General features: G+C 42.0%; 1 protein-coding gene across 2 annotated transcripts in view; it reads left to right on the top strand.

The window, feature by feature from the left end:
• The window catches only part of bicd1a (bicaudal D homolog 1a), a 37,936-nt gene extending 17,439 nt beyond the window's left edge, over nucleotides 1-20,497 (top strand). The window contains exons 2-10 of one of the 2 annotated variants that reach the window (XM_085357204.1): nucleotides 9,904-10,116; nucleotides 12,627-12,779; nucleotides 13,197-13,685; nucleotides 14,963-15,355; nucleotides 16,386-17,141; nucleotides 17,253-17,404; nucleotides 17,539-17,749; nucleotides 19,264-19,349; nucleotides 20,377-20,497. In XM_085357204.1, coding sequence (XP_085213330.1) covers nucleotides 9,904-10,116; nucleotides 12,627-12,779; nucleotides 13,197-13,685; nucleotides 14,963-15,355; nucleotides 16,386-17,141; nucleotides 17,253-17,404; nucleotides 17,539-17,749; nucleotides 19,264-19,349; nucleotides 20,377-20,497 — 2,574 coding nt within the window. Of the gene's footprint in view, nucleotides 1-9,903; nucleotides 10,117-12,626; nucleotides 12,780-13,196; nucleotides 13,686-14,962; nucleotides 15,356-16,385; nucleotides 17,142-17,252; nucleotides 17,405-17,538; nucleotides 17,750-19,263; nucleotides 19,350-20,376 lie in introns of those variants that run through there. The other variant, XM_085357205.1, reaches the window with a different exon arrangement.
• The last annotated feature ends 2,851 nt before the right edge of the window (nucleotides 20,498-23,348 follow it).

Below are 23,348 nucleotides of genomic sequence, written 5' to 3'. Positions count from 1 at the left end.
ACTGTGTGTTTTTGTGGTCCACTAGCTCAGGATCTCCTGTAGGGCACATTACCAAGCAAAGAGAATGACACAGCTAAAGCTGGTACAGTCTGTGCAGTCCTCTAGTAGCTTTCCTATCTGTCGGCTTACACTGGTCATTGCTTCCTTTCTAATGGGAAATCGCAGCTTTCTAGGTGAATGTAATGGTTTGTCATCAGATCAGTAATGTAGTAATGTAGTGTTATGTAGGCCATTGTTTAGTTTCACACTGGGTCAATAAGGTTGATTTTTTTCAGCCTGATATTTTTATTAAAGTTTTTGCATCCACTTTTACAAAAGACAAATTGAACAATATGCCGTTTTCTTTTTAAAGAACATAAAGCAATATAAGACATACACTCCCACCTCATAATTATAGCAGTACCAGTGGGTGTACAAACAGAAAAAGGAAAAAATCCAATCTAATAATACTAGTAACAAACCCTAGGGTACAAGACAACAGTTCCTGAGTGTACAAGGGAGATGTGGAGAGTATCCAAAACCCCCACCTCCACACAGACACATAAAAACCAAAACACACAAAAAAAAAAAAAAAAAAAAAACCCACACATGATAAATGGTCAACTTAGTTATAGGGATAAATCAATTCTGTTAGAGAAAAGAAATATGTATAAAGTAGTTAAATAAATACCATCATAGAACGCAGGCACAATAGAATCCATATACTTAAACTTAGGCCTCTTACTTGAACATAAGATAAGAAAAAATAAAATATGATAGAGTCTGAGCTGGCTAATTGGGAGCATTGCGAGACCGCAAAGTCTGAACATGATCAAAAAAGGGTTGCCAGGTCTTAAAAAATTTGGCCGTAGACCCGCGCAGGGTGAATTTAATCTTTTCGAGTTTGCTAAAATGCAGAACGTCTCTGATCCAGATTTCCCAGGATGGGGCAGAAGGGGACTTCCAACATAGCAATATTCTGCGTCTTGCCAATAAGGTGAGAAATGCGACCAGATCCGCTTGAGGCGTCGGCAAGGCAACTGAATCAGGAAGAACCCCAAACAAAGCAGTTAAGGGCACAGGTTGGAGGGTTAGCTGAATGATCTTAGATAAAATCAAGAAAATATTAATCCAGTATTGTTTGAGGGATGAACATGACCAAAACATATGCACATGCAGATGGTAAGACTGCTTCTACACGCATCGCTAGAAGTTTAGCAAGGATTTTATAATCCACATTTAACAAAGAAATGGGACGGTATGAGCCACATTGTAGTGGATCCTTATCCTTTTTTAAGATCAGGGATATAGATGCCTGCAGTAGAGAGGCTGGGAGGGATCCAACTTCCAGTGAGTGCTTATACATATTTATCATGAGCGGAGCCAGTTTAGGCATAAATTTACGATAGAACTCAACCAGAAACCCGTCCTGTCCGGGGCACTTAGAACACTGCAGTTTGCTGATAGCTTGCATGATCTCTTCTACAGTTACTGGTCCCTCCAGCTGGAGGCTGTGTGTCTGATCGATTGATGGGAGCTTAAGATGATTGAAAAATGAGTCCAAAGCCTCCGTACTAAATGCACACTCAGACGCATAGAGAGATGAATAAAAGTCTCGAAATTGGTCATTAATTATTCTAGGATCCGTAGAGACACCACTTAATGTCTGAATCCGAGGAATGGAGTGTGCAGCTGCTGCACTACGAGCTGATGAGAGAGCAGTTTACTGGCCTTATCCCCATATTCATACTGGGAGTACTGACATTTCAGCAACATCTCTTCAGCCCGAGCAGAGGACAGGTGATCAAACTCAGTCTGCAAAGACAGCCTATCATTATAGACCTCTGGTGCCGGGCAAACAGCATACAACTCGTCTAATTGCGATATGCGTATTATGAGCTCGGACAATTTTGCTTTCCTTTGGTTTGCCTCAAAACCAGCATAAGATATAATATGTCCCCTGATAAAAGCCTTAAACGTTTCCCACAAAATAGAGGGTGATATTCCGGGTGTAATATTTGTCTCTATGAATAAGTCTATCTTGGAATTCAGAAATGTGGTAAACTTATCGTCTGACAGCAAGCGTGTATTCAAACGCCATGGAGCTGGCGGAGAACATTGGCCCACTGCCAAATCTAAAGTCAACGGAGCATGATCTGAAATGACAATAGCACTATGAGAGCAAGAGCGAATCTGTGAAGTAAGTCGACTGTCCAGTAGGAAATAATCAATACGAGTGTATGTATGATGAACAGGGGAGAAAAAGGTGTATTCTCTACGTGTAGGGTTGAGGAAACGCCAGGCATCAATAACAGAGAATTCTTTAAGGAACGTATTAATAATTTTGGAAGAGTTGGATTGCCTACCAGGCTTATTTGAGGATCGATCCAGCGGCCCGAGCCAGCAATTAAAATCGCCACCAAGAACCAAATAGTGGGAAGACAAATCAGAAATTTTAGTGAAAAGAATACTAAAAAAATTTGGATCGTCCCAATTGGGAGCATAAACATTGGCAAAAATGAATTTAGTGTTCCAAATACTACCACTCACAATAATAAATCTACCATTCTGGTCCGCTATAACCTTAGAAGAAACAAATGGCACTGATTTGTGTATTAAAATAGCAACACCACGAACTTTGGAATTAAATGTAGAGTGATAGAGTTGACCCACCCACCCCTTGCGAAGTCTAAAATGATCTGAAATTTTTAGGTGTGTTTCTTGTAAGAACACAACCTGGGCGCCCAAAAATTGCAAATGATGAAGGACCTTGCTCCTTTTAATAGGTTGGTTCAAGCCTTTACAATTCCAGCTACAGAACTTAAATGAGTAACCTGCTTGTTGAGTATTAATATTTAATTGCGATACCATGTTAAAACATAGGTTGAGAAAAGCCAAAGCTGACCAATGAAAAAAACGCAAAAAACAAAATCAGTGTACAGAGCAGTACAACATAAAAAACAAAAAACACCCAAACTTCCCCCTAAATGCTGAAGCATCTTCCCTAACAAGATGCGCGCACCCCTCGCTAAACACACCCCTGAGCACTTCCTCCCAACAATTCGAAGTCCCAGTTGAGTTCAAGCTCCATGCATTACAAGGCAAAGACAAATCAAGGATTATATGAGAATATATTAGAACGAGACACATCCTATAAATCAAAAACAAACAAACAAACACAAAAAAAAAAAAAAAAATTATTTCAAAGAAATTAAGCAAAATGGACATATCAGCCCATGGACTAAGACACTTATGTACCCTGAGAGGCTGGGCCCCCCAGGATCTTATTGGCAAAGTCCGTGGAAGACGCAGGTTCAGTAAACTTACGTATAGCTCCATCTGGAAGTGTCACCCTCAGTTCCGCAGGATAGAACAGGCCGAACTTAATCCCAGGACAGGAATGCAGAAGGCGCTTGACACCAGTAAACTGTGAACGTTTTTTAGCCACTGCAGGTGTGAAGTCTGGAAAAATGGAAATCCTTCTGCCCTGGTAAAGTAGAGGAGAATTTGCCCCTGCAAGACGTAGCAGCTGTTCCTTGACATGGAAGTAATGGACTCTAATGAGAAGTGGGCGAGGAGGCGCTCCCTCTCTAGGCTTTGACCCAAGGGACCTGTGAACCCGATCTAACAAAGGTGCTTCATTCAGTTTCAGAAGATCTTGCAGGAGATGGGAAATAAACTCCCTAGGGTTGGAAGACTCCAAACCCTCAGGGATGCCAACAAGGCGAATATTGTTACGCCTTGATCTTCCTTCTAGGTCCTCACATTTAGCTTGGAGATGTCTGACCTCCTCCGTTAGGACCTTTACAGCAGATTGAAGAGAAGTCAGGTCGTCACTGCAGGTTGTAGCTGAAAGCTCCAAATCTTTAATGGTAGTCCCTTGAGCATTAACGGTGGCCTGTAGGGTGGTTATAGCAGCTTTAAACTCAGCCTTCACAGATGATATTTCTGACCGCAGTGTATGGGTAACCGTATCAATCTTGCATTCAAGCTTGTCGCAGATGTCCCGTTTCAGAGCCTCCAATGCTCTCGTAAATGTGACTTCACCGAGCGGTGCGCCCGCACCCTGCTCGTAGCTGCTCTCTGTGATAGCCGCGTCACGTTGGGATTCGCGGCCCAGCTCCGGGCTCTGAGAACCACCCGCGCCGGCTTGACCCCGTTTTCGACGGTGCTCCCTCTTATCTGCCATTGTACCAAAAGAAAAATAAAGAGCAAATGGTGAGGCTTTTAGTGAGAGAACTTGATTGCCCGGACGCAACTGCTACGGTCACCACAGCCAACCAGGAAAGAAGCTCCTACGGCCTTTCCCAGAAGTTGTCAAAAATAGGTTTCCCGACCTCAGAGAGTGAAAAAATAAAAAAATAAATAAACGAGCAGATGCTCGGCGGCAAGAACGGTTATTTAGAGCCTACAGGGCTGATATAGTAAGTGCGGATGCGTCTTAAACCAATATTTTTGTCATTGCTTTGCGGAGCCCCGGGAGACACGTCTTCACACCATAGTCCCCCTCCAATAAGGTTGATTTTAAATCTGGGGACGATAAGGGTGAAGTAAGGAGGCGGAGAAGGCGAACATAGGGATGTATTTTAAGAGAAAAAGCAGTAAATAAAGAAAAAAATCTAACAAAGAAATCTAATGCACAGCACCACACTACCACCACACCGTTCATTCAGTCAGGTTCAGACTAAACACGTATAAGTGATAGGCATTCTGGGAAAGTATCCAACCATCTTTCTTATCAGGAGCAGACTTGGGCCAAATTTAATCACTCAAACAAGCCGCATCATTTTAGCCAGGCACCGCTTGTCCCACTGGCAGAACCCTCGGCTTCACACAGCGTGTTCTCTGGTCATTGTGTTGGTGAGCAGCAGATGTGACACCATTGTGGATTTCTGGGATTGATTTTCCACTTTAAAGCACATGAAAGCATTTTTCAGCTGTTAGCCTACATTATAGATGTTTTTATTCCTCAGTTGTGGGCATAATAGCATATTGTCATAAGAGGAATAATAGGCTTTATTGCACTAAACAGCATTCTGGTAAGGAGGAATAGAAAGCGAGCTATTTATCCTCATTACTATCTATAAATCATTCATTTCATGTAGTTCAATTTTTGTGCAGACAGTAATTCAGGGATAGAGGAGCTCTCTCTAGGGAAATTTAACAGGTTCTGCAGAGCATGCATGTGCACTCTACAATACAGTTATAAGCTATAAATATCCCTCGTGATTCAGTAGAGTAGTCCTGATGACCTAAAGCACACAAACAAACACTTGCGGTAGAATGCTCGCACTGCAAACTCTAATTTTGTCCACTGACAACAACAAAAAACAACAGATTTTCAACATGTTTTGCTAAAATTTGCAATTACTCTTCATCTTTTAATTGATTTCCTCCATTCTTACTTGGCTGTGATTACACACTTTCCCCTTACTTGTGGAAATGTGCTCGTGTGTCTGACAGATCTCTTGACTTGGCATTTTTTCTTGTTGCTTAGAAACCAACAAAGACATGTCTCCGTCCTTGTTGAAGGACAAAAATATGGCAGAGCAGTGTTTTCCATGAACCTTCTTCAGTATCTGTTTATGATATTCAGCATATTAAACTGAAAATATTACATTTGGTGTCATATTAGACTAAGGATAAATGTTACTTATTGTAAGAACTACTCACAATCATTTTAATGTTATCTGTGGCTGTGAAGACGATATTGTAAGCTTTAGAAATAACTTTGATCATATAGCTTTGAAGGCATCGAGGTGCTTTTAAATGGTGCTTCAGAGATCAGAGTGAACATTTAAGTTTCAATCATATTAGAGAATAAAAGTGAGGCTCGCTCAGTCTCACTTGTCACAAAATTTACATTTTATTGACGATAAACACTAAACTTCGTCCATCCATTCGCTTCCACTTATCCTTTTCAGGGTCGTGGGGGTCGCTGGAGCCTATCCCAGCTGTCACAGGGCGAGAGGCGGGGTACACCGTGGACAGGTCGCCAGTCTGTCGCAGGGCTAACACAGAGACAGACAACCATTCGCACTCACATTCATACCTATGGGCAATTTAGATTAATCGATTAACCTATCCCCACTAAAAAATATCAATTATATAGAGCAAAAACTACTAAAACTAAATTCCTAGATTACAGAGTATTAATTACAGACAGTTTGCAAGATAATGTAAAGCTTATTTACTGAACAGAAACAACAACAGGGAAATTTTCTTCACCATATTTATTTGAAATAAAATGCGATATTTCACTTTTTCTTTTCTTTCCTTCTCTGAGTCGTGCACAGCAGTCAAACGCTGTGTGTGTCAAAAGGAGCGAGTGAGTCAGGACTGCATCTTGCATATTTGCCTCATTCACTTACTGCCAGCTAACGTGTGTTTGTGTGCGAGGTCTCGTGGTGACTGAAGGTTGAGACACTGCATGCTGCTTCTTATTTATGTCATATTTGGGGCATTTTTGTGCTTTGGGGATTATTATTTATTCCTTCTGGGAGTACTGTTGTGGAGGGATTTTTTTATTGAATGAATTATTCGGCATGCTCTCAAACACTTTGGATAAAAAAGTAGAGAAACTAAAAATAAATGAAATGTCCCATGCATCAGCTGCGATGTGCTGTTTTGACGATGCACATGTTGAACAGTCCTCTTTGTCTTTTCTCTCCCTTTGTCTGGCTACAGTATCAATCCCGTGGTGAATGATTGCCCTCTAACACACACACACACGCTGACAGCTGCATGGTAGTGGATTTGCTGCAAGTCTCTCTCCATGGTACTGAAATCCCTGATGTGACTGCCCAGGCCACCCATCTGGCTGAGACGCAGCATTTGGTGTATATATCTGTGTGTTTATGTTATTCATAAGAATATTGCTTCTTAGCTAATAACCATATTTCTGTTCAACCATAACTGACAGAAACATTGAGGATGCCGCACTCGTGCTTAAAATTATCTAATTAAAAATACACATTAATTAGAATGACTGACATAAATAACTCATACAACTCGGTTATTGGTTGTTCCTCTCGACTGTGTTTCTGCACGTTTCGAGCATGTTCATTTACCTCCAAGGGTTGCTTTTTGACTCTGAAAATGTAATCGAGTGTATATCCTGCATTAGCTTTACGCTACATTACCATCTATAATTAAACAGCTCCTGTACAACAGATTAGTCCCCCTGTTAATGATGAAAGTTTTCATAAGATTAATTGCTGCTGCAGAAATAGCTCCATCCTCTGACCTCCTGGGTGTAAAAATAGATCCTTGCTGTATGCATATACACACAAATACAACATCACACACCCAGAGCACCTCCCCTGACTTCTCATTAGGAACTCCAGCAGACAGGGAAGGATTTTCGGGTTACACAAACTCTCACACTGCTGCAGTGGTGGGTTTGTTCCCTTTGCCTGCTCCTCCTCCTGTCGCCCCAGGGATGAATATCTATAGAACCCATTGTCTGGACTTTGTCCACTGAGACACATACGAGTGTGGAGCCTCAACACTTCTTGCAGTCTGTGATTTTCAGTATAAAGATCCAAAATGGCTGCCCATGAGTGACTCCATATTAATGTGATCCTGAGGAAACGATATTAAACTTTAATCTTCTCCACTTGATTGCCAATTAGGACACAAATACTGGGGCGTCACTTTATACATACAGCTCATGTAATTATCATGAGATTTAAAACATGTCGAAAGATGGAAACAGGTCTTTTTTTGGTGTTAAAATGATCCCTGTAGCAGAGAATAACATTTGGCCGGGAGTCTTTGATCCAATTCTGCACGATGCACTTTCAAGCAATTAAAAGGAGCTTCTCAAGAAGATTGTAATGTGATGCAGGGAGATGCATTTTCCTGGAGGGAAAGCCTCAGAGGACCAGAACCTCTTTTCTTAAAATCTTTAACTGAAATCTCCTACTAATTTCTTTGGAACTAAATGCTGTGATAAAGGGTTTTGTCCGGGCCAGATTTTTACTTCCTGTCCTGCAGAGCCCAGCTGTTGCCGTGAGGCCTGCTCCGAGATTGCCGGGCTCTCATCCGAGCAGAGAATGCAAGCTCATTCAGTCACACTGTGCCTAGAATTAATCGTCTGTTTTGTTCCAGAGGCCCTTCCTCTTAATCATTCACTACAATCACACTGTGGCTCTCTTGAGACCGAGAGGGGGCACCAGGGTGAGTGCACAAAGGAGTATGAAAAGAGAATGATGAAATACACAGAAAGTGGTGTGTACAGAAGGAAAATAATAAAGAAATATAATACAACCTTTCTTTAATAGATACATGTTGCCGAGTGTTTTTTAGTTTACGGGGCATTTTGCCAGACCGATTATTGCTGGCATTTCTTCATATGCTAACTGCTACACTTGTAATTCAAAGGCATAATAAAGAGGTCTATTGAATTTGCATTAACATGCTCTCTGAGGAGAGCGTGAATGAAAAAGCTTCTATTTAACAGACTTACAGCATGTAGATTAAAAGTGGGTTACACTGACAGATTGGAAAATGTGCCTGTTGGCCATAACTGCAACTGAACTGAATTTAACCTTTAATTCCACTTTATTGCTTACTTGATAATAAGTATCCATAAAGAGAGAAACATGTGGTTCATAATTTATTTATTTTTTACATGTAAAAGCACAAATTAATTTCACCTCAACACAGCAGGAGACTGCCCGCTTAGCTCGTTAGCCACAAATGAAAAGAAAAGACAGCTGCACTTTAGGCTCATGTCTTTTCAAAGTAATGGATGCTTGTGCCTAATAAATGATTCATGACAAACAGAGAAAATATTATGATGATGAGATGGGATTGGGAAGCTTACATTATTAAAACATGTAGTTCAAAATAAATGGCTTCCTATTTAAATTGCATGGTCAGTTTGAAGAGTCAGTAACCATACAATACAGTATCGTCTACAGCAGCGGTCCCCGGGCCACGGACCGGTCTGTGAGTCGTTTGTTATCGGGCAGCGAGATTTGAGGCTCGGGTGTGAAATTTATGGTTTTCAGGGTTTTTATAGTTTATTTTTTTTATTGTTTTTATCGTTAACTCGGTTTCCCTGGGTTTTTTCCCGTGTGTTATGACTAAAGCTTCCTTTTTTTGGTGCCGGTACTGGTTTTATTTTGTTGTATTTATCCGCGACACCTTAAAGGTCAGCCCGTGAAAATATTGTCAGACATAAACCGGTCCGTGGCGCAAAAAAGGTTGGGGACCGCTGGTCTACAGCATCCTGTGGCGATTGTAAACCATAAAATATTTTTCAGATGATCCATTTTCTCTCACAGAGGTTTCTGCAGGCGCCAAAGTCATTTCTCCTGATGGAAAGGGGCAAAAGGGAAGCATGGTTTATTGAATCACTAAAACAGTTACTGATGTTCCAGTCATGAAACTCACACATGCATTCAGGAAACCTTGACCGAGAAATAGCGCTGAACTGGAAACACTGGTCTTCCCCTAACAGTGAATGTGTGTTTGCTAGTTTACCACTTTGACCCAGCAGGCCCGCTGTGGTTGCCATGTTTTTTCTGTTGATACCTGCTTTGATTTTATCATGACACGCCAGCTCTCAGTGTCGTGAAAACCTGTGTCAGGAAAATGGGAACACTGTGTCTATTGATCTGAGTGAAACATCACCCACATCGACAGACAGCAGGTATTCTTAAGGGCCAGCCCCTGCAAGTGTCCCATCAGTGCTGCCAGTGGTCAAAAGTACAGCAGCACTCGGCCTAGCACACACAGCTGGGAGAGATGTGTAAGATTTCCGAGGCAGTGTGTGCTAATCCCTTCCATCGCTTGGATTATGATGCTGATGCTATTTGACAGGATTTGGATCAGTGTGATTTTAATTTTGACTTTACAGAAATACCGGTTTCCTTTTCTTCTTACCCTACCTCCCTCCCTTTTTTATCTCTTCAGGCATTTGGCCAGGCTTACACCAACCAACGGAAGGTGGCAGAGGATGGGGAGACCAATGAGGAGACACTGCTGCAGGAGTCCGCCTCCAAGGAGGCCTACTATATGGGCCGCCTGTTGGAGCTGCAGTCGGAGGTGACGCTTAGCCGCTCTGTGGCGTCCAACGCCCAGTCAGAGAATGAGCGGCTCAACGCACTTGTACAGGAGCTACGAGAGGTGAGTTTGTCAACACGAGGAAAGCATGCAGACGATTTATTACTTCCTAAATAAAGAAAAACAGGAAATTGAATCTACTGTGTGTGTAAGAAAACAGCATTTCACTTTTTTATATATTTCTGCTTATGTCAGTAGTATTTTGTTACCAACACCTAAAATTCTCTCTATGAGATGTGCACATTAGTTGTTTTGAAACTTGAATGCATTTGGCTTGCAGCTGGCTCTTGACTGAGCGAGATACAGTAAGAGTTAACTGCATGTAAAGCCATCTTATAGTTTTTATGATCAATTCTTGAGTCCAAACGGATTGTTTTCCACAGTTTGACTAGTATTTCTTTTATTCTACATTAACTAACATGAGACCTATGTGTTTATCAAAGATCAAGAGGTTACTGTGACAAACTAAAAGGTGTCATGCCTCACACAGAATAATAAACGATATGCATATGTGCAAAGTGTGTATTTATGCAAGTATATATGTCTGCAGCAACTGTGTTGGGCAGTACCGGAGTTCGAGCAGGGGTCAGACACTGCGGCCACGACCCCATTGTGGGGGGCAAATCCAGTGCTAAGCTGGGATATAAAGTGAAATGCCCTGAGCTCGGCACATGTGTAGGGACAGAGTACCAGCACTACGCCCACAGGACACACTCTCATTCACTAATTTGGTCAGGCAGTGCTGTGATGTTCGCTCATTCTCAAAGTTCACAAGAAGTGAAGATATTGATGGTGCTGGAGCATGTGGAACAAAATCAACATCTCAGCTGTAATTACCTGATAAACCTTTACACACGATGAGTTGTTCCTATGCACAAATGCCTCATGTCTGAGTCATGAGTGTGGCGCTTTGATATATTTATGAAGTGCCTTCTGCTGTTTTTTGAAGTCCTCATTTGCACATGTGATGCCAGTTAATGAACAGGATTCCTTTCATCGTGAGAGGCAGGTGCTGCAGTGGCATCGAGCGCTTCATTTACCACAGAGCAAATCTAATTAAAAGATTTTTGTTTTACAGATTTCAAGCAACCTAACATATACAGGTTTGGGGAAAAAGACACTGAGTTAGTTTAGATAGATGTCTGTTGTTAGAGTTACAAGTCAGAACATGAGAAGTGATAAAGATTGCCACATGGGTTAAAATCAAAGTGCACTTTAAAGCCCAAAAAAGGAAACACAGGCCTAAACTTTAAATTTGTAAAACTTTGCCACAACAGCAGTGATGGCAGGGATGAATGAACACAACATGGCTGGGCCCCTGTTGTGGGTACCATTGTATGATGACTTTAACAGCCGCACTTCGTGCTGTGAACAGCTCTGCCCTGTGGCGGGCTCAGTGCCAGTGTTGTGTGCCGATCTGTCCCTGACCGTAGGGTCTGATTGCCCCCAGTATTATTTGGCCTTGAATATCCTGCACACTATTAATAAAATGTATTTTGACAACATGTATCACAGAAAGCTTATATTCATGTTCATACATCAACCGCAAATGTATTTTGTGTGTTTTTGGTCTGCTCTATTTTTTTCTTTTTACAGTGTTTTAGCCAGTTTTAGCGTAAAAGTGCTTTCAATGTACTTGCAAAACAGTCCAATTGTGCCTTTGTGGGATTTCCCCATTTACACCATTAACTTTTATATAATGGGAGTTCCTGTCAGCTAATGCACAAATCAGGAGGTTCAGTGTAGACCTGAGGTCTTCAGTTTCAGGTTTTTTGCCACTTCTAAAAGTAGCATCGTATTCACTGCCAATGCGTGTAGCCACCCACTCCACCCACAAAGTCTCTGGGTCAGCACTTCTGCCATATGTACAGAGAACTGCAGGGGAGCTGCAGGCAGCTCTGCAGCAGCAGGAGTACACACATGCGCAAATGCACTGTAACATTATTTTGTAGCCTATACTACAGACTCTGTCCACTAGTTGCATTGGGCTGCAAACATTTACACACAACTGTGTGTGAAAATAAGATATATAAAATATATTTTTTCATTTTTGTCTTGATATGTAAATATCATCTAGTTAATTTTTGGGAAACAGCAGAGAGTGTTTCAGCGCATGTACAGTAGAGGTATGTAAAAAAAATAGCTTTTGAGAAAGTCCTACCTCAGTGTGCAAAGTCACGTCACGTCTACATGCATCAGCATTATGAGTCTGTGCATGTCATGCAATCTTAAGCTGACGGGACTGTATTTGATATTGACCTTGTTTACGTGGGCACCACTTTGCCTGTTAGGGTTTAATCATATTCAGCATATTGGATTTACATGCTAGCTATCCTGGTTACTGATCACTGCATGTTGTTTGGGTTAGCATCTGTGATGGTTATGAGAAGTCTATTCTTAATTCCAGTAAATATCATCTTAAATTAATTTGATGTAGCTATTATAAATTTGGCCACAGTGGCTTGTAGTCGGCTCAAGACGTGTTGCAGATTTATCCCAACCAATGAGACCTCAATGAGCGGAAAGAGTGATGGGAACTGTTAAAAATGTCACCGCTGTTTTTCCTCCTCCAGAGTAACGAGATGCTCGAGCTGCAACGGAGCAGAATGAGGGAGGAGATCAAAGAGTACAAGTTCAGAGAGACCCGGCTGCTTCAGGACTACACAGAGCTGGAGGAGGAGAACATCACACTTCAGAAACTGGTGTCCACACTCAAGCAGAGCCAGGTTGGTACGAAGATCAACAGTTTGCACACTAATAGCTTCTTATTTATGTGTCATTGTCGTGTAGAGTTTCACTCTCTAAATGTATTTCTCAGATTTAAGCGTGTCAGTGAAATTGCCTATTAAAGATCTGTCATCACTTTCAGTGATGCATCAGCAATCGGTGGCTCAATTGATTTTAATGACTCACACTCGTGTCACCAAAATGTACCAGTGCTCTCAGTGATCTCACAGTGTTTCCTGCACAGTAACACGAAGTCGTATTAGTTTAAACTAGCTCTAGACACGTGGTTAGATGAAGTCGAATAGAGATCTTAACGGTTATATTAATTTCAAAAGGATTTGTTTTTTACCAGCTGTTTACAAATGTGTTAAAATAATTCTTTTCCTGTTATCACGTGGCCTTTCTGTGTCCCTCAGGTGGAGTACGAGGGACTGAAACATGAAATTAAGGTGCTGGAGGAGGAGACTGTCCTTTTGAACAGCCAGCTGGAAGACGCTTTGCGCTTAAAGGAAATCTCTGAGGGTCAGTTAGAAGAAGCCCTGGATGCCCTCAAGACTGAGCGCGAGCAGAAGAACAATCTGAGGAAAGAACTAGCCCATCACATCAGCCTGGGTGACAGCGTCTACGGCGCAGGGGCCCATCTGGCGCTAACCGTCACCGGAGTTGAAGGCCTGAAGTTCCCCGAGGAGAGCAACGGCACTAATGGCAGCACCATCCCTGCTGCTAATGGCAACAATGAGGATAACAACCGCTGCAACGGTCACTTTCACGCTGGCTCTGGGATGGCTAAGATGAACGGGGACTACAGACCCGGCCGAAAGGGAGATGGCCTTCACCCCGTGCCAGATCTGTTCAGCGAGCTCAACTTGTCAGAGATGCAGAAGCTTAAACAGCAGCTACTGCAGGTAGGTCATAAGAGAGAGCGCCTTGGAAATTTCACTGAAAGTTTAAAGTCCCACATGAGCCCCGAGCCCAGTTTGAAATCAGAAAATCGTTGGGTCACCGAATCTTTATTTTCAAGGACACTGACGTCACTTGAACGTCACCGAGGGTTTAAATAACAGCGCTGAAGGGGGTTGAAATTAGCTTCAAAGAGCAGATTGCAGGACTACCATATTGATCTCCCTTCCCACAGTATATTTTAGTTTTTAGTGTGAAGACTGATGGAGTCTGAAGGCATTCATTTAAGGTTATTGTCATTTGAACCCTGTACTGACATTAGAGATAGATGAGAAGTGGAGAAAGACTAGAGGAATGACATCACAAATGTTCAGACTCAAATCGAGGCCCTAGCGCTCAGGGCGCCCATCTGGTAAGTGCTTTTTAAGAAGCATGCTAATGCACATTCAGTGTCTGTATCATGCATTATATATTATGTATGCTTTCACGCATGTTATGGAGGGAGTAGCTTTCAGTATGCGAGAATGCAGCTGCAAGACAAAGGCCGAGAAAGGCAACAGATTTATGCCAAAAGTGAAGGAAACTGCTTTGTACACTTTTATTTACAACGTAATTAGTTCCTGCTTAACGCTGTGAAAAGCTGCTACTGTATACAAAGAATGTAAAAATACAAAATATATATAATATAAAATATATAGGTGAACTAGCTTTCACTTAAACCCACTTGAGTACAAAACACACTCATCGTGGAGGATGGTATACAGAATGTTAAGTGACAGTGAAACCACAGAGAGATCAAACTCGTGCTAAAAGCAAATAAAGTCATTACTGTACATCTTTTATCTAGCTGGGCACCAGCAGGGAGGAGAAAACTAGATTAGTGGTTGCTCTATTCACAGTGTGCCTCTCGCTGTAAACACAATTACTCACTAGCTAATTTTCTCTTTTGAGTTGATCTGTCTGGGAAAGACCATCAGCCTTATAATGTCCAGCTGAAGTCCAGTTTTCATTGTGTTTCTTCTGGAGTTGTCCAGAGTTTCTTATAGTTCAATCTCAGAACTTGAAAATCAGATTTATTGCTTTAACTCATTCACTGCCAGCCATTGGCAGTGAATGAGTTAAACCCATTGACTCATTCACTGCAATTGACGGCTATAGACGTCAATGGCAGTGAATGAGTTAATATAGTTTAACGTGTCGTTCTGGAGGACGTACACAAAAATGACATTGCACTGGAAAGTACAAAAAGAAACAAATTTAATTTTGTATTTCTGTCGTGCAGGTGGAGCGTGAGAAGGCAGCACTGCTCAAGAACCTGCAGGAGTCCCAGACTCAGTTGCAGTACACACAAGGTGCCCTGACTGAACAGAATGAGCGCGTCCATCGTCTCACAGAGCGCGTCAACGCCATGAAACATCTCAATGGAGACAAAGAGCTCGATGATCCAGAAGAGAGTGAGAAACCTAATGGGGGGTCCTCATCCCCAACGGCCAATAGCCATCATGATCTCGATATCCACGGTTTTAAGATTCTTGAGTGTCGGTACAAGGTGGCGGTGACCGAGGTGATCGACCTAAAAGCAGAGCTCAAGGCCCTGAAGGAGAAGTACAATCAGGCGGTGGAGGGACAGGGAGACAGCCATGATGATGACCGGGTCCAGGCACTGACTGAACAGGTTTGTGCAATATTAATCCAGTTTTGCTGAAAGTAAAACTGCAAACGTACTCACTAGGGGTGCAACGATACACAAAATTTACGGTTCGGTTCGATACTTTGGTGTCACGGTTCGATATTTTTTCGATACAAAAAATGTTCATGCTTTTTTAATTTGTCGTTTATTAAAATTATAAATATATATTTTAACTCAAAAGTACAGTTTTTAAATGTAACGTTGCTGAAACAACAAAGGGATAAAATAATAAATCTATCTGATCGAGAAATCCCTCATCTTTGGAAAAGAGAGTTTATTACAGAGAAATGGCTCTTTCCAAAATAAAAGCTCTACTATACGCTTCTTCTGGGCTATATTCTCAGCAGCATATTAAACATATCAGGTCCCCATAAGGAGAATCCTGTGCTAACGGCTGTCTAAATGACTCGGGATGATGTCGGATGTTCCCACTAGTGCTGTCAGCGTAAATCTGAAATGACGTTAACGCCACAACACGGCAAATCTCCGTTAACGAGCTACCGCGGATCGCCCCGTGCGTGGGGCTGGACGGCGTCAGCACGTTAACGAGCTAACTGCGCTAACACAGTAGTTCCCACCCATGTAATTGAGCATTGCGTGGCACATCCAACATACTGTTTTACTTTAGTCCATGACGCGCTTACCTTCAGGGTCATACTTCACATGAAAACCAAAATAGTTCCAAAGGCCAGATCTGAATGAGGGTGGGGGAGGTTCAATTTGCCATGTTGCAACGAGCTTAGCTTCTGTCTTGCTAGCTTGCGCTGTGCTCAGTGGATCTGCGCTCGACAGTGCAGCCTAGGCGGAGTAGTCGAACGCAGATCCACTGAGCTCTCAACACAGACAGCATCGTCAGAAGAAAAGAAATAAATTAAAAATGTTGTATTGTTCGATATATATGCGTACCGAACCGAAAGCACTGTATCGAACGGTTCAATATCGATGTGAGTATCGTTGCACCCCTAGTACTCACCGTTTGTTTGTTTGTTTGTTTGTTTGTTTGTTTTCTGAGCAGGTAACACAGTTGGAGCGAAGTTATCGTGAAAGCCGGGAAAGGGTTGTAAGCCTGGAGGCGGAGCTCCGAGCAACTGCGAGTACTGCCTCAGAGAGCCAGGGCATGCTGAACGCTGCCCAGGATGAGCTGGTAACCTTCAGTGAGGAGTTGGCGCAACTCTACCACCACGTCTGTCTGTGCAACAACGAGACACCAAACCGTGTCATGCTGGATTACTACCGCCAGAGCCGAATCACACGCAATGGCAGCCTCAAAGGCTCGGAGGATCCTCGAGCTTTGCTCTCGCCTCGCCTGGCGCGACGTCTTGCGGCAGCATCGGCAGCCTGCTCCTCGGAGTCTCCGCGCAGTTCCACAGACTCCCCATCCAAAGATGCCCAGCATAACGAGACAACAACTCACAACCCAGCAGACTCCTGCCACAGCAGCCCTACCCGCAACTACACCGGCTCCCCGGTCATCGGCATCTCTCCTTGCCCATCTCCGGTACCTTCAGACTCAAGTGGGGACCTGCGGAAGGAGCCGATGAATATCTACAACTTAAACGCCATCATCAGAGACCAGATCAAACACCTGCAGAGGGCTGTTGACCGCTCGCTGCAGCTGTCCAGGCAAAGGGCTGCAGCTAGGGAGTTAGCACCCATGCTTGACAAGGACAAAGAGTCCTGCATGGAAGAAATACTAAAGCTCAAGTCCCTGCTTAGTACTAAGAGAGAGCAAATAGCTACACTCAGGCTGGTGCTCAAGGCCAATAAGCAGGTAAAATCTTTTGTTTGTTGGATTCTGGCACTTATTTCATTTTAAAAAAAAACCTAAAATGCATTTTCTATTAACATTAAATGATTCAATTCAAATCACCCATCTTTGCAGACAGCAGAAGTTGCGCTGGCTAATCTGAAGAGCAAGTATGAAAATGAAAAGGCGATGGTGACAGAGACCATGACGAAGCTAAGGAATGAACTGAAGGCTCTGAAAGAAGATGCAGCCACCTTCTCTTCTCTCAGGGCCATGTTTGCAACGAGGTGAGAAGGGCTCAGGAAATGTGGCACAGCTAAGATGAGAAAGCAAAGTGTTCGGTTAAAACGTAGAATTTGCGTATAAATGTTGACTTGTGGCTACACATAATCCTGCTGTGTGTCTGTTAATCTCCCTGTAGGTGTGATGAATATGTTACACAGCTGGATGAGATGCAGAGGCAGCTAGCGGCAGCAGAGGATGAAAAGAAGACGCTGAACTCCCTCCTCCGAATGGCCATCCAGCAGAAACTGGCCTTGACCCAACGCTTGGAGGATCTGGAGTTTGACCACGAGCAGATTCACCGTACCCGTGGTGCTAAAGTGCCCAAGATAAAAAGCAGCCCACCCAAAGTAAGTCGCAGAGGTGTCCCCACAATTTCTTCCAACCCTACCAGCCTCCACAGCCACTTCATCATCATCACTCACACCCCGAACACCACTGTGACCCTTTGTAATCTTCCCTGTGTAGAGCTAACCTCATGTTTGTTTGTGGCTTTGTGGATATCAGCCGTACCTTCACCTCTGCGTCACTGCAGTTACTCCAGTTTCTCTCTGGAGTTCGAAGTCGTTGGTAGATCCTAAATGCCTAGCCCTACGCTGTTTTTTATCATCATTTCCACACCCAACACCAATTTTCTTCCCAGAAGCCTCTAGATTAGGTGGAATAGGAGAGGTGGTATCACGTGTCTTTAGTTTAGAAATGCATAAGGCACCCCGGTGCACTATCATGCAACATCTGTGCCCATGACACATCACAGGGAAGATTCTTTATGAAATACCAGATAACAAATCTGATATTAGATATCTTTTCTTCCATCTAAAATCCTGCTGCCATAAAATATGACATCATTCCCCAATACTAGGAAGTGTTTCAAAATGACAACAAAGCAAAAATGGCTTTATTTTTAATGACTCACAGCCCCTCACTGTGGCAGATTCAATGAATTACAGCTGAGATTTTTCCTTACAATTTATTTACACCATGACTTAAGTTGTCCCAGGTTTTTGACAGGCTCAGACTAGTAGGAAAACCAGTCAAGCATGTTCTCCGTGTATTCCTAACCCCTCTTTGGAAAAGGGAAAGTAAACAAAAGAATTCTTTGCTACAGCACAATCCTCTTTGCGACGTAACCATTTCTCAACACTAGATGGCGGTGTTTGATCAAATGTGTTTCCCTTTTGAAACTGCAGTCAATTGCTGTTGGACCTTTTTCTCCCTCCTTTTGACTCCGAATTACAGTCACATATATTATAAATAAGCCAATTTAAACTAAATGTTTTTAAAAAGCAATGTGTAATCTTCTACGTGTTAAATGAGCGAGTAAACAAGACCTCAGCAGAACTGGTGTAGTCCAAAAATACAATGCCTATATGCAGCGGGTGAGGTAGAGTAGGATTATATTTTTAGCTTTTGTTTCACTGTACGCGTCCTTGTCTTTTTTTGCCCTTGCAAATCAATATAATATTGTATTGGCAAGTGTGTGTGTGTGTGTGTGTGTGTGTGTGTGTGTGTGTGTGTGTGTGTGTGTGTGTGTAAAAGTGTCCATGTCTCTGTCTCTTTGGGGGTTTTGTGTTTTCTGCTTCCAGCACAGATTGTCTAGCTGTGCAGTGGCCGGTCCTGATGAGACTGGGCAGTCACTTGAGCTATACTCAGTTTGGTTTCCAGTGTGCTATTGATCTATAGTAATGTACTGAGAAAAACTGACCGGGATCAGCCTGGTGCTTCACCCTAAAAGTCACGGTAACAGTAGAATTCAGTGTCTTTGTCTCTGACGAGGTCTTCCCTTGTCTTGTCCACCCTGTTATCTCTGTCCTGTTGTCTAACCCCGAGTGTCACCACTTTGTATATTTGTCTAATTTATCAGTTTCTTGTAGATTGTCAGCAGCCTGCTGCCTCAGTACCGCTACTCTCCCCACAACTAAGGCGAGGGAGAGCCTCCCTAGTACGCAGGTAACAAGCTGTAGAACCTGCTAGCAGTAGACTTACTAATATCTATCTATCTATCTGCATACAATTCTATCAGTAACATGTCACATCTTTGTCATATAAAGTGACTTTTTCACATTTTTAGTTGGATTTGTTTAGTAGCAGCAACACCTGCATCAAGATAACTGAACCTGCATGATCCAAATATTAACCTTTACATTAAGTATTATGCAAACCCTTGTATTCTGGAATTAATAGTTCACACTATGAATTATTTGTCACTCTGCATGAGCAGTTTTGCATGACCATTTTGTATCTATACATGCTTTTCTGACAAGGCGAGGTTTTCACTGGAAGGAGGGTCTGTTAACGTATGCTCTGCACAATGCTATGTTGCTAGCAGGCCAATGAAGAGCTGATCCAGTGATGAATATGAGGGTCTTCTTTTTTCAGTTAGGCTGATGTTGTTATTACCTCACGTTATAACCCTGTTTTGATTTCTCGATGTCACCGTGCACCATGTTGTTTCTGGCCTGGTTTAAGTAGTTGACTTTCTAAAAGTGCACATATTTCCTTTGTTCCTTAACTTAAACAATAAGACTGACACCACTCTGTCTGTTCACCACAAATGAAGTTGTCACTATCAGTTAGTTAGCACTAGTTAGAATAGCTTGACATAAAAACTGGAAACAATAGCTGGCCTGGCCACGGCCAAAGAAAAAGAACGACATTAGCAAATGAATTTGTTTAATAGATACAATAAAGGAGTTTAAGTATGCAAACTGTAAAGTTCAGATGTAACCTGTACTACTAATTTTTCTAGCTTTTGATAGAGCTGAATAGCTGTTTCCAGTATTTATGCTAAGCTAAGCTAACATGCTGCAGTGGGTATCAGATGTAAGTGGTATCGGTATTAATCCACATCTAAGCATGTTTTTTTCTTCATGCTTACATGTGGAAGGAAACCGTCTCATGCTCCATTTTTGCATTTTATATTTGGAATAACCTTTTTCACACTATTCTCTTCTCATGTGTCTTTGCCTCCTTTCAGTCCTAAATTTCTGGCAGACCACCAGGAACACCGAGCAGTCCTGTCCAGCAGCAGAAGCCTTCTCTCCCCTTGCGACCCTCGTAACTGTCTGGCCCAGCAGCCCCATCCTCCTGGCACCTAACCACGCTGGTCCTGCTCAGACCTCAGTCTGGAAGCAGTCCTGCAGAGACACAGACACACTGGACGGGGGTTCCCTCAGTTTAGCTCCCCTCCACCAAGCAGTCCAACCGGGTGCTTACTGGGCTCTGTGATCTCACTGAGCACTACACTGCCCAGCTGTGGCCGGCCTCCTGGTTACCTGGGTCGTAGAAGAGGAGCAGGATGCTTCCTTCATCTCTGGAAGTGACCTACTGTCCTGGAAACACAAAACAGAGACCTGACCTGAGGCAGAAATGCCAGTGACAACACACTGAAATCTGCCGCCCTGTTTCTCCTAGTATTTATTTATAATTTATTCACTCTGCCAATTATTTATTTCTGATATATTTATTACTTGTATATTTTTGTGTGTTTTCCTTTTTTGTCATTCTGCGAGATGGAGCTCAAAGACAGTTTTCCTGCTGTGATGAAGACTTAAACAGTTTAGCACATTCACTACTGTATATGTATATTTGTTTCCCCAAAAAACGAAAACAAACAAAAGCAGAACGTCTTCTTTTGAAAAACTTAAGGAAATTGAAATATTAGATTTTACCAGCATAATAATCCCCAAAAACTCACATATATCATTTTTACAAAGGGGTGTTAGCAAATATGGTTTTTGTAAACAGGCTAATGAAGGTCTAGATTCAAAGAATAAGAATATTTTTCATTTTGTTGTTGTTTTTATGATGGCGAATTTAATTGTGTTTTGAATCATCAGTAGTCTGGATGCTTGTGGACTATTTTATAACTCCCTTTGCTTTGATTTTTGTAATGATTTGCAGCAGACTCTGGTGATGTGTTGTTTGTCTGTTACATAGCTCAGGTCTCTCAGAGACCGGGGTAGGTGAGTGGTTGGGTGTTTGAGATCAAGACTAGGGCTGTTGGGCTGAGGTTTTTATTTTGCTCTTTGAATTGCACAGGTTTAAGTGACCGTGGAGTGAACTGACCTCCTTTTTTAACATTAGCTAAGGACAGAGGATTCCCCAAAGGTGTGCCTCCTCTTAAGTAACTGTCACCTTCATCATTGTAATCTCACCATTTTCTTCAGAAAACTTTTATTATTCACATTAATACCCCTAATTATGACATTAAGAAAAATGTTAATCATGCTGACATTTTCCATATCCGAGCTTACGCTGTTCTCAAAACATCACCTTGTTCAGCTTTCTCTACATGCTTACTCCATACAGTATGGAGTACTGTTCAAGCACAATTCTGCACTATGCATTAGAGCAATACAGTTGCCCCTGTTTCAGACTGATCTGGGTAAGATTTACCAAATCTTTTAACCATTTCCGTCATCATGAACTAACCAGCAGGATAAGAATGATAAAACAGCAGGAGGAGTGTTGCCGATTTTGATGAAGGAGCACTATTGTCAATTTTCTGTGTAAAAATTGAGACATTGTTGCTTTTGAAACACTGAGATGGGCAGTTTGTGGAGTTTGTTGCATAATTGAAGTCCCATATTTCTGTACCGTACTTGTCTGGTACACTCATAATGTCTCTGATGTTAGATACAGTTGTTTGTCACATGGATATGGAAGGGATAAATTAAAACTACATAGTCAGTATTAATCTTGTAATGACAGAACTTCTGTTACAACAGTAACAACTGAGTGGATGCTGTGTGTGTGTGTGTGTGTGTGTGTGTGTGTGTGTGTGTGTGTGTGTGTGTGTGTGTGTGTGTGTGTGTGTGTGTGTGTGTACATTTGTTTGATTTATCATTGTTAGATTGTTACTTTTGCAACTATAGAGCGTTGAAAACATTTGTGGTCCAAAAGTAGCTTCTGCACTCATGCAGGCTCATCGGTGACCTAACTCTCTTGGTTTGTTTGCACAACATAGCTATGGATGGAGAGAGACTAATCTAAAAATGGAAAAATATAACATGGTTAAAAAGGAATGCTAGCAGTATGCTGTACTGCGGTGGGTTTTAAAGTTTCTCCACCACTTAAAACGGTGTTCAATTGGCTTCACAACTAAATAAAAGATGCCCTTGGATTTGTATGACTTTGCTTCTGCGTCTGTTTCTCTGCCTTGCCATTTTTAATGAGCTACACAAAACTAGACTCCACGAGACTTCCTGTAATGATGGTGCCTGTATTCCTGTGCTCCTACAGACAACACAGAATAGGTTAAAATGCTAAATTATACTATAGGACAAAATCAGTGTGAGCCAGTGTCATGCCTAAAGGGGTGACAAATATTTCCTAGAGTCCAATGCAGTATGCGGTCTGCCGTTTAGTAAGTGCCACTGGTAATATTGCATATTATTATAAAAAATAATATATAAAAGGTAACAGCTAAAAAATGCATTATTAGTTTATTATTATTGTTGTTGTTGTTGTTGTTGTTGTTGTTGTTGTTGTTGTTGTTGTTGTAACTATCAATAAAGTTAGCTTTAGCTTGACATTAAAGTGATATGCAATCACGAATCTATAATTAGGAAAATGAATGGCCTATTCTGCGTAATGGGCACTTTCCCCTTTTTTATTTTAGTTCTGTATGAGTAGCCCATTTTACACTGTGTTGCTATTTAAAGGATCTAAAATGACCGTACATATACACCAGAGGTGGGACCAAGTCATTGTTTTGCAAGTCTCGAGTAAGTCTCAAGTCTTTATCCTCAAGTCTCAAGTCAAGTCTCAAGTCAAGTCTCAAGTAATGTCAGGCAAGTCAGAGTCGAGTCTCAAGTCACTGGTGTAAAAGTCCAAGTAAAGTCACAAGTCTGAAATTTTGAATTTCAAGTCCTTTCGAGTCTTTAAAAAAAAAATGAAAAAATAATGTTGCAGTTATGCTAAATGTAAATATTAGACCATGTAATT

The sequence above is a fragment of the Diplotaxodon limnothrissa genome, linkage group LG7 (genome assembly GCF_057381915.1).
Source record: "Diplotaxodon limnothrissa isolate DT_005_m linkage group LG7, D_limnothrissa_male_GT1.1, whole genome shotgun sequence".
Taxonomy (NCBI): domain Eukaryota; kingdom Metazoa; phylum Chordata; class Actinopteri; order Cichliformes; family Cichlidae; genus Diplotaxodon; species Diplotaxodon limnothrissa.
This window is presented reverse-complemented; position numbering and strand designations above follow the sequence as displayed.